Source organism: Nannospalax galili, unplaced genomic scaffold (genome assembly GCF_000622305.1).
Source record: "Nannospalax galili isolate Female #2095 unplaced genomic scaffold, S.galili_v1.0 scaffold346, whole genome shotgun sequence".
NCBI classification, from domain to species: domain Eukaryota; kingdom Metazoa; phylum Chordata; class Mammalia; order Rodentia; family Spalacidae; genus Nannospalax; species Nannospalax galili.
The window spans coordinates 7,574,841-7,587,030 of NW_008357637.1; the positions used below are offsets into that span (position 1 = coordinate 7,574,841).

General features: G+C 37.1%; 1 protein-coding gene across 2 annotated transcripts in view; it reads left to right on the forward strand.

The window, feature by feature from the left end:
- The window catches only part of Agps (alkylglycerone phosphate synthase), a 159,120-nt gene that overhangs the window by 133,169 nt on the left and 13,761 nt on the right, over positions 1-12,190 (forward strand). For both annotated transcript variants that reach the window (XM_029557257.1, XM_008855325.3), the window contains exons 17-19: positions 73-162; positions 4,516-4,615; positions 8,175-8,232. In XM_029557257.1, the coding sequence (XP_029413117.1) occupies positions 73-162; positions 4,516-4,615; positions 8,175-8,232 (248 nt within the window). The remainder of the gene's footprint in view (positions 1-72; positions 163-4,515; positions 4,616-8,174; positions 8,233-12,190) is intronic.

Genomic DNA, 12,190 nt, shown 5'->3' on the forward strand with positions numbered 1-12,190 from the left:
CTGAAGAGTGTCAGATAAACCAGCATTTATTGTCACTGAAAACTCCATGTTGAACTCAACTCTCTCTTCTAGGGTTATAGATCTGTGTAGAAATGTGAAAGAAAGAATAAGGAGGGAATGCAAAGAGAAAGGTGTGCAGTTTGCGCCTCTTTCCACGTGCAGGTACGTTTTAAATTGTTTATTCACACATTCTGAAAAAGTATTATTGTTAAAACTTTATTATTGTGTAAGTGTATGTGTACAAGTGTGGGCACATGCATGCCAAAGTGTAAGTGCCACGGTGTGCATGTGGAGGACAGTTTTGGATCAAACTCAGGTGGTCAGGCTTGCTCCACAAGCACTTTACCCACTGACTCATCCGACCAACTCAGAAGTATTGGTTTTAATCAGTGGTGAAAAACAGTTTTCCAAGTGAGGAAAAGCTTTATTGTTAGGACTGTCTTCATCACATTCCTTAGCCCTTTAGAAGCAGAACACTCATTCATGAGTGAGCCTTCTACCCTGTCAGGACATCATGGCATTCCTTCATTCCCTGAAGCTACAAATTACATGTAGCGGCATGGGACTTTAATTCTACACAGTCAGTACACCTCTGCTTCTTCAAAGGAAAAAAAAAAAAAAAAAAACATTGACCATGTTCATTGCTGATTAAAGCAGTGGGAATGGAATAAGGAATGAGGGGAGGAAAGACTCAAGTGATAATCAACTGGGTGCTTTCCAATAGATTCTTCTTTGGTAATGGGAGTATTCTGTATTTTTACTGCTAAGTTTGGTAGCCACAAGACACTGGCTATTTAGAGATTTAAATGGTACTAGTGTGATTGCAGAGCTGAAATTTAGATTTTATTTATTTTAAAATCATTTTAAGTTTAAAACCTCCCCCGTAATTAGTATCTTCAATAGTGGACAGTGAATGGTTAACTGGTGCTTAACCTCTTTTAAATAGCAAAGCCCAAAAGGAAGTTTTTCTGAGAAGCAACCCTTTATGTTCAGTCTTTTAATATTTATTTTATATATAAACACCAAAAGAATAAATGTGTTAAGACAGTTGAACACTTAGACTCTCTAGAGAGTTATTAATCTAATTAGAATGGGGAATTAGTAGAAATCAGAACACATCATGAGAAGAAAACCTTAAAGTAAATGATAACACTAGTAATTACCATCCTACTCTATAATTAGCCTCAAGTTCTCTCCCCTTCCCCCTCCCTCCTTCCCTCCCTCCCTTCCTGGCTCTGTCACTGGGGTGGGGGGGGGGGGGGGGGGTATTGTGTTCAGGAGAAAAAATATCAAGAATGCATTTCCAGTATTGTAGATAGAAATAACTTATACAAAAGTGAATAAAATATAACTAATTTTGAAAATAATACAATGTTTCTGTTATTAAGTATACCTGATACTGAATTTGTAGAACAGATATACTTATCACCACAGCATTTTCTGTATAAGACTGTTCTGACTGCTGGTGGTTTGACTGTTGATGTTTAAACTTCATAATTGTGCTAAAGCATACCAGTGCTACCAATCTTTTACTTTTACTATAGCATTCAGTAAGTTACACAAGATACTTGGCGCTTGCTATGAAACAGTTGTTGGCTACTGTAAGTGTATAGAGCACAACTGAGGTCTACTAATCTCTGATGCTTGGTAACTAGGTATATTCAGTACACAGTATTTTTACCTCACAATGAATTATTTTTCTTTAAAAAAAAAAACTCACTAAGTTAAGGACTATCTCTTTCTATTTGTGATACTTATTTCTCTGATTTATCTGATTTCATCTTAGTCTAGGAAGAATACTTGGGTTTTGTTCCAGCCAGGGAACTACGGCCTACCTACTGCCTTGTCACCATGACAGCTTTTAAAGATTTTTATGATAAGACAATGTGTATCTGGAGTAAAGGAAGTGTTCTGCTGCTTAGCAGTAATGTAATCTCGTCATGCTCTAATTTTATTAAAGATTTTTTACTTATTTAAGGCTTGAGTTAGTTAGGCCTATCATGCTTGTTGTAGATTTTAATAGTGTGCTTATATATGGAAGATCAATGGTGTAATATATTGATCCTTAATTGATTGGAAGTTGGCAATGCTATTAAAATTTAGTTACATTTTCCATGTTTTGATATTAATGATTCTCTTATGAATAGTTTATACTTTATTAATTGCTATAAACACATTTTGTCTGTTTTTTTTGAACTTGGTTATTCCTAATGACAGCACCTTCATAGTTAGAGTAGTTCTCCAATTTTCTAAACTTGTAAATCTGGGTCTTAAAATGTGAGTGTTCAGGGGATCTTTTTTATGAGTGTGAACTAACACTAGAAGAAAAACACAGCTGGCAAATTGACATAGCGTTGTTAAACAGTTCATTTCTTCTGTACTGAGGCACCTAACATTTGCCCTGAAAGACCATTAAATTTTTAGATTAGATTCTATTTGTATTATGTAGTAAAAGGAGTGGTTCCTTTACATTTGCTCCTTCTGTTAGGTTAAATTCTTTGTGGTAACCTAGAGCTTGCGCTTGGAGATTTGACTGATTATCGGAACTCCCTTTGAAATTCTTCTTAATTGCATTTGGAAAACTCAGATACTTACCATGTATATGGTTTGGTGATCTAACATTCTTGGTATCTTTTATATGTACACATAGAATGTACACATGTGGAGTTGTAGACATTATTTTAAGGTCCTTCCTCTACATTTGATGTGATCCTTCAATTTGCTTTTTCACTTCCTTACTAATGATTGGTGTGAACTTAGTGAAGATGCCATGTTTCACACCTTGTGATGTTATTTGATATTTTAATATTTCTCCCATTTCTGAACTATGTTTATATATGTTAACTTTGGGAAGCTGGGAAGACTTGTAATTAGTTGCCGCATTCCATCCAGTCTATTTGGGCTTTTCTTTAGCAGCAGTACACTGAGATAGTCTTTGTTGTCTGCCTATTTCAACATCTGAGTAAAATGGTGGTTCTGTTCATTTCAGGTCAGTTGGAAAAACATTTTCATTGGTTTACTTTTTTTTTTTTTAATTTTGAGGGGATAATAATCTGGACTTACAGAAAAAATTGCAAAAATAGTATAGTTCCCTGTATTTGTTTCTTTTCCTGTTCTGTGATGAAATATTCTGACAAAAGCCACTTGAGGGAGATAGGGTTTATTTTTTGCTCACAGTTCAAGGTACAGGCATCATGGCTTCAGGGTGTGGTGATGGTTGTGGAGGTTGTCAAGACAGCCAGGGGCCTCACAAAGCTGGTCAGGTCCACACCCACCATCAGGAAACAGAGGGATGAACACATACATGCTGTGCTCAGTTCCCTTTCTCCACTTACACAGCCCAGGAACCCCACCCAGGGAGTATTCCTGCCCACATGAAGAATCTTCCTACATCAATTAATATAATCGAAATAATCCCCCACAGGCCTGCCCAGAGGAACATCTTCCACAGTGAACACTAGCATCATATTCTCATATGCCTTCACTTATTTTTCCCAAATGTTAATGTCTTACAAAGCTAGAGTAATATTCAAAATGTAAAAATCAGTATTAGTACCTTTAACTAATTTACTCTGGTTTCTAGCTACATAAAACTATTATCTATCTTCATATTCTCCAAAGGTCTCTAGTACATCAGAGATAGTAAAATTACATTACTTATGTTGCCAAGGTATGTGCTCTTTAATTGTCATTAAACTGAGAATAGAATTTCTGACATTCCTCACTCTGTCACTGTATCCTGATGGGGTGTAGTATATTGACTAGAGAGAGCTTAAGAGTTTCTTCTAGTACATTTAAACTGTGTGTGTCAAAAGGTTACTGATACTTATTTCATTGCCACTTACTTTAAACGTTATAGCCACAATCTTTTTCTTTTTCTTCCATCCCCTCAACTTCAGTGCTTTCCTTTTTTCTGCTCAGAAACTCTTGAGCCATAAGAATCCAATCAAATGAGGACACAATCCTGTTTTTAGAGCATTTATGTACTTTGAAGAGATTATGACTTATGCTTTATTATCAATGTAGATTTTCAAAATAATGATAATTAATTTTAGTTGGTATTTGCATACCCTTATTATGCATTCTGTGTAGTTCATGTTTCTTTTCTCAACAGTGGTGGGCCAATGAATGGAGCCAGGTTCTTTGTTTCTAGTCCAATGTGCTTTTCTCCTGAGGTAGATATTTTGTGGCATGTCTGCTTAGTGTGGCAATAGAAAAAAAAAATATATATATATGTATAGATTTTTGAAAAACAGTGGAGCTATGCCACAATATTGTCATATATTACCCACATGAAGAACTAATTTTGCACAAAATTAATGGCATATACAAAAGAGAAAAAAATATGTTACTTATACTATCAAGATAAAGGCTTTTAAAGTGTCATGCTTTCGTTAAGTGTTACTTTGATTATGCACTTTAGGTTAATTTATGTCAATTCTTACTTGATTATATTTTAAGTCTGTTAAATCTGTTTTCAAGCCCCTGTGTGGATTTTGTCTTTTTGTCTTTTAGGGTGACGCAGACTTATGATGCAGGTGCATGCATCTACTTCTATTTTGCCTTTAACTACAGGGGAATTAGTGATCCATTGTCTGTGTTTGAACAAACTGAGGTAATTGTGCATATGTGTGTATAGCTTTTATGTTCTATTAATTTAAATGAATTTTAGTATCAACTTAGGGATTTTAGTTTGATTCTCTTCAGTTACACATGGTTTCCCTGGCTGATAGGCCATTGAAATGAAAATTATATTGAGTACGCTGAATTATCAGTCTGAAATTTATGTTTTGTATCCCTGTAGCCTGTAACTCTGATTGTTACTTTGAGTGTGATATGACCAACTAAGTTAAATAACAACAGGAATCTAATGACTATAGGAGTCCTCCATACCACTGGCAGCCCCATTGCCAGGTCATGACTGTTGTTGAGGTCAGTAGCAGCCCTCATGTTCTTGGTTTGTGTTGTTACAATATTATTTTAGTTTTGTGACTAGTTTAAATGATATGGCTATATATAGGTCCTTGGTTTCATTTGCTAGCAATTTCTATTGCATTTCTTCTTCTTCTTCTTCTTCTTCTTCTTCTTCTTCTTCTTCTTCTTCTTCTTTTTCTTTTTTTTTTTCTTTTTTCTTTTTTCTTTTTGAGACGGGTTTTTCTATAGCCCCAGCTGGCTTGGAACTCACTATATAGATCAGGCTGGCCTTGAACTCACAGAGATCTGCCTGCCTTTGCCTCCTGAGTGCTGGGATTAAAGGTGTGTGCCACTATGCCTGACTCTATTATGTTTCTTTAGTGGCCTTACGCTACTAATTTCTATGAAGTCACATGTAGATGGTCGTATTTCTTATTACAAGCCTTCATAGAGATCCTCCACAAAACTGGAGGAACCTGTAGCAAACATGTCTCTTGATTGAAATACAGGTGTGGTTGTGTGTGCCTGCCACAAGTTAGCACTGCAAGGCCATTTTAATGGCCAGCATATATCCATACCCAACTGTCATGGTTGGGTTTGGTCAGCTACCTACCTCCTAATCCCTGCCAATGGATTTTTAAAAAATATAATTGAAATATAGTAAATTGTACATATTTTAAGTATACAGTCTGATGAGTTTTAACATATGACTAAGCCATCACCCCAATCAAATGGGTATATCTATTATTGTCACAACATTGACTATATCCTTTACATTTTATTTATTTATATGTTTATTTCTCTCTCTCTCTCTCTCGTGTGTGTGTGTGTGTGTGTGTGTGTGTGTGTGTGTGTGTGTGTGTGGGCACATGCATCCTATAACACACAGGTAGAGGTCAGAGGACAACCTGATGGATGTGACTCTTTTCCTCTACCCTATGGGTCTCAGATTAGGTGGTCAGGCCTTGTGGCAAACTCTTTTACCTGCTGAGCCATCTCACTAGCCCACAAACTTAAGTACATTCTTATATCCTTTGCCTGGTTCTCAAAAGTTCCTTCCTTAGCTGGACATGGTGGTGCATACCTATATTTCCAGCCTTGGGGAAGCAGAGGCAGGGAGAGTGCAGCAAGTTTGAGGGCCAGCCTGGTTTGCATAGTGAGTTCCAGGCCAGCCAGGGCTATATGTCTGAAAAAAAACAAACAAAAAACTCCCTTCCTTGCAGTCCATGGAGTGAAACTGTTTCTGTCCCCCAATCCCAACTGTCATTAGCTGTGTTCTACTGATCTTAAGAAGCTGTTTTATTTGAAGTAATTTGTTAGAAACAATAAGGAGCAGAGACCAGCATACTTAGCGTCCATGTGGAAAATCCCAACTCCAAGTACTGAGGGTTCACAATGAATACTTTGCAATGAGGTATGGTCCATCTGTTCCACTTGGGCCATCTTCTGCCTTGGCCACAGCTGAGGGTTTTTATACACTTGTGAAAGTCTAAGAAGTTCAAGACACAGTAGATATTTACCTTGTGGCTAATAAATATTCTTGAATCATTAAGAATAGAAGATATAGGGGACTGGGGAGATGGCTCAACAGTTAAGACTACTGGGTGCTCTTGCAGAAGATCTGGTGTCAGTTCTCAACACCCACATGACAGCTAGGAACCATCCTTCACTGCAGTTCAGGGATTCGATACTCTCTTCTGACCTCTACAGGTATTGCACAACATGGGTGCACTTAATATACGTGTAGGCAAAACCTTCATACACGCAAAATATAAAAATTTTAAAAGAGAATAGAAGGAGATGGTTCAGTGGTTTAAGAGCACTGGGTGCTCTTGAAGAAGACCTGGGTTCAGTTCTCAGCACCCATATGGTGGCTGACAACTGTCCATAGCTCCAGTTTTAGGTGATCCAATGCCTCTTCTGGCCTCCGCAAGCATTTCACAACACAGATGCACTTATGTGCAGGCAAAACACTCATACACATAAAATAAAAATTAAAGAGTAAGTATAGAGAACTATATGTATGAAAATGTCATACTGAAACCCATCGCTTTGTATGCTAATCTAAAAAATAATTTAAAAAAGAAAATTAAAATAGGGCAAAGGAATAAAGCAGGGAGAAACAGAAAGGATCAAAGGCAGTTCCTGTTTCTGTTACCCTTCACTGTGCATTTCATTTTTTCTGTATTTTTATTATGTGTTTATCTTTTGTTTGTTTGTTTTTTGAGACAAGGTGTTCCTGTAGCCCCAGCTGACCTGGAACTTGCTATGTAGACCAGGCTGGCCTTGGTCTCACAGACGTCCTCCTGCCTCTGCTTCCTGAGTACTGGGTTTAAAAGTGTGTGCCACCAAGCCCAGCTGTGTATATCATTTTAACACAAGAGCACTCCATAAGGATCATTAGGATCTAGCATTTTAGAAGGGCTAAATAAGGGGACAAAACAGGATTTGAGGCAGTTTGTCCCCTCCTCCCTCCCTTCTTTTTCTTCTTTTCACACTTAGATATCTATGTAATAATAAGCATTCTGTCCCATGTGTTTGAACTAAGAAATGTTCTCCATAGGAGTTCTTATGGTTGATCCATAACAGCTTTGTAAATAATCTTGATTCTGATGCCCATAGTATGATAGGAAGCAAGCAGTTCAACCTGTTTTAAAAAAGCATATTTCATTTATTATTTTTATTTTATGTACGAGTATATTGCCTGCATGTATGCATGTATGTAAGTGCACCCATGTCGTGCAGTGCCCATGGAGGTCAGAAGACGGTGTCAGATCCCCTGAAATTGGAGTTATAGACAGTTGTTGGCTGCCATGTGGTGTTTGGGATCCAAACCTGGGTCCTCTGCAAAAGCAGTCAGTGCTCTTAACTGCTGAGCCATCTCTTCAGCCCCAATTTAACCCTTTTAAAGCCTGATTTTCTTTATTTGTAAAGTAGGAACGATTATAATTCTTCCATAATACTGTAGTGGAAGTAAATGGAATATTTCAGGCAAATTGCTTAGTGCCTTTTTTGACATTTGAGGGGTAGTTGGTAAATGTTAGCCACAAGTCTTGCTGGTTTGAGATGTCTGCTGAGAGTAAAATCTGACTTTTAAAGCTAGGCTACATGTATTAATTTCCCACCTAAGAGAGAGGAATAATAGGCTGCTGGTTTATTATTTAACCCAAAGAATGTGTGCTTCTTTGGGAGTTAGGTCTTGTTCTTTCCCTCCAAAGTGAAATCTAAATAACAGTGTTTTGTGTTGTGTCCACTTACAGACAGCTGCTAGAGATGAAATCCTTGCCAATGGAGGGAGCCTGTCACATCACCATGGAGGTATTTTCTTAAGGGAGGGGAAATAGAATTTGTAATATTCCTACTTTTTAAAATATTTGGTTTGATAAAATACTGGAGAGTAGATAATTTGAGACCACTTGAGATACCTTAAACATTTTTATGTCTTTGGATTGCTATGACCAAAGTAGATAATGTTATAGCCAACAAAATGCTTGGCTTGACAAGTCTGCCTTTGTATGGAACTTACCAGCTTCCTACGTTCTCAGGGATGTTATGTTACTAGATAGCAGCTTGGCTTGCCTGGGAGGTATTTGACCACTATAGTCCAGGTTTTTAAAGAAAGGAAAAGAAAAACAAGACCTGTGCAAATGTTTTCAGCCATTATTGGATATAGCTGAGCATCATTTGTACCTATATTGAAGAGATACTGTTTTGCTCACCCAACTCAACAAATTCATCAACAAGATGTGAAAAGAATCTTTTTTCAAGATTTTAAACACTGTCTTCTTATCTTTTGTTAGTTATTTAGATAAGTCCATTTTTTTTTAGGGTTTATCCCATCACCAGTAAAAATAATTATTGCACATCTGCTTTTGTTACTATAAACTTAGCAAAGTAGCTTGATGCAGTCTTTTACAAATTGAACAGCTGTTCTGTCAATAAAATTCATAAGCTTTTGAGGTTATCCATAAGTTCTTTATAACAGAAAGTTGTTGTTAATATATTTCTCCATTTAATTTTGTGCTTAGAAAAAAATAGCGGCTTAATATTTTAGGTTTGTGAAGACAACTAAAAATTAAACTCTTCTGCCTGCCCTGGACTCTTCATAGCCCTCTTTTTCTATTTGAGCACCCCTCATAGTGTGTAATAGCTAATGTGCTACATCTGTATATTAAAATTACTTGCATTTGGGACTGGAGAGATGGCTAAGTGGCTAAGAGCACCTGCTGCTCTTGCAGAGGACCTGGGTTCGATTCCCAGCACCCACATGGTGGCTGGCAACCATCCATAACTCCAGTTCCAGGGGATCTCATGCCCTCTTCTGACCTCTGTGGACATTGCATGACATGAGTGCACTTACATACATGCAGGCAATACACACACACACACACACACACACACACACACACACAGAAAAATTACTTGGCATTTGCTTGCTGGGAAGTTACCGTCAGGAGAACGGGGATTTGCTGTGTGTTTGCTAGAGCTGCTTGGTGTACTCAGCCTCCATACATGTGCATAGCATGAATGAAAGAATTTTGGTGGAAAAGGAATATTTTGTAAGAGTCCCTGTCTCTTCCAGCCAGGTCTGGAAAAGATTAATGATGTAGATAAATGAAATAAGGAGATAATTCTAACAGTATTATATCAGTTCAATCAGTTATATGTTTTACTGTCATCTTTTTTTCTTAACTTTCACAAATGAATATTTTAGTTAGTTGGCTGATAAGCATTAATGTGGATGCCTTGTCCCTTTAGATTCTTTCCTTTAGATGGTGTGTGTGTGTGTGTGTGTGTGTGTGTGGTGTATGCATGTTTTTGCATGTGTATAGGTGCACATATGTTTTTGTACAGATGTGTATTTGGTGATCTGAGGTTGGATCCTTCTTGATCAATCTTCTACCTTATTCTTTGATGCAAGGTTTCATGTGAGGCAGGGTCTCTCAGAGGTTCTAATGAATGTTAGAATGACATAAATGAAGAAAGAAGGAAATGGATATTACAAATATCTCACGTGGATTTAAAAACTGAGGTTATATCCCCAGGCCTGTATCCTCTGTAAGTTGGGAAATGTAGGATCTACGTTTGCAGTGATAAAGAGAAATATAGGATCCATGTTTGCAATGATAAACAAAGAAAGAGATAACTTAGAGTAAGGATAGCTGAAGATTTAAAAGGAGGTGATGGAAGCTTAATTGGCACTTAGTTGATTATTAAATGTACTATTTCCTTAATTGTGGAATGGTGGTTTCAGTTAACACAAATTTTGCAGTATGAGAACTTTTGCAAGAATTGAATGTGACCAAATAACCTGAGGCAATGCAGACAGCCACACTGGTAGTTTTTCAGTGGTCAATAGCTCTTTGTTTCTTTGGAGTTGATGAGGATATTCAAGTCTTTGCAGCAGTGACTGTTTGTGAGGTATATATCAAGATGAGATATGGCAGAAGTGCTGTTTGATGTTCTCCTAGGTACACAGAGCTATGCTAGGCTTTAAGAGAACCTGCACAACTATATGTGATATCATGAGCCTTTAAAGCTTCTGCCTCACTGCAGAGGAAAGAAAGACACATTTACAATAGTAAGCAGAATTAACTCTAGTACAGATACACTTGAAACTTGGATTTTATTTGTGAAAGTTATAAAAGCCCATTATATTAGTATACAATAATGAAGTTAATAAGCAATAGTATGGCTCCCTGTGGGTTTTGTTGTTTGTTTATGATAGAGACTGAACCCAGGGCCTCTACCACTGAGCTACATCTCCAGCCCTTAGTGATTTTTTTTTTATACATAGAAAGTATGCTTAGTGCCTTTTAATCTTGTATAATTTCAAAGAATGGCGTTCCTTTCCCTCAAGCGCCTTACAGTCAGTCCAGTAGAATAAAGCTTCGCAACATTTCTGATGCTACTGATGAAAGCTGGTGAGATGGTAAAAGTATGGCCACTGTTACAAAGTTCCATCTACTTTAGGTATTACTGAAAGGCCACTGTAGCAAGCATATAATGCCAGAATAGTTAGAAAGGAAGGCAGGATGAAGGAAGAGCTAGCATTTATAAAGCTGTAAATGTTTACTGAGGCTCTGTGTAACTTAATCTCCTTTAATTTTCTTTAAAATGCTGCACAGTAGCTGTTACTGGAATGTTTCCAGTGAAGACCCCAAGGCTTTTGAGTGTTAATAACTGACCCAAAATATGAGCAGTTATTGCTAATGCCAGAATTTAAATTTAGACTCAGGTTTCCCTGCCTCAGTATCCCTGTCCTTTTACTGAGAAGCCTAGAATATCTGAAATAATTAAAAATATAAAGAGATTGAAATTGACTGCCTTTGAAAAGAGAGACATAATTTTTAAAATGTCGAGGAAGGGATTAGAGAGATGATTCAGTGGATAAGAGCACATATTACCCTTCCAGAAGACCCGAGTTTGATTATAAGCACCCACATCAGGTGACTCAAAGCCACCTGTAACTCTGGTCCCAGGGTATCCAATTCCTCTGGCCTCTGGCCTCTGCAGGTACCTACACCCATGTTCATAGACACATAGACATACATAGACACATAATTAAAAACAATAAAATCTATAAAAAATGTTTAGGAAAAGAAATACCGTATGTTACTGTTTTTTTGTTAAGAATATAAATTCTGTTTTAATTTTGAAATTGTTCAAGATAATTATTTTAAAACCAGTGCCCCAGAAGGGACTCAAACTTTTTAGTTTCTACTTCGGTAATTTTTATTGTTTTCTCAGTTGTTGGCTTGTTCATAAATCATTTTCCTTTCTGCCTGGTTTTCTACTTCATGATTGTAGGCATTTACGTGTCAGCAGTATCAGGTACTAAAACAATGCAAGTCAACTCATGTTTCAGTAAGACTGTCCATTCAACTTGTGTGTATTTTCAGGTTCTAGGATTAGAGACTTATTTGTTAAAGACTTCAGATGAAATATTTATTTTAGAAATAATTGGCTTGAAGGTGAATACAGCAAGGATTGATTGCATATTAATTTATTGAAATATATAAATCTTTTATTTTTATCCTGTTTCTCATATTTATTTTCTATGTGGTTAGAAATGATGACCACATGGAAACAAACTCCAGCCTACCTGTTTTCCTGAAGTGCTTAGAAAAGGACCTAGGCCTACCTGAATGGAAAGTGTACTTCAGGTGTGCTTACTCAGTGAGGCTATGTTCTTGTTAAACTGCTGAAAAGTTGATCACCCATTTCCTTGGTGACTGTCTGAACCTCACCATCCTGAAGTGGTATGCTAATGACA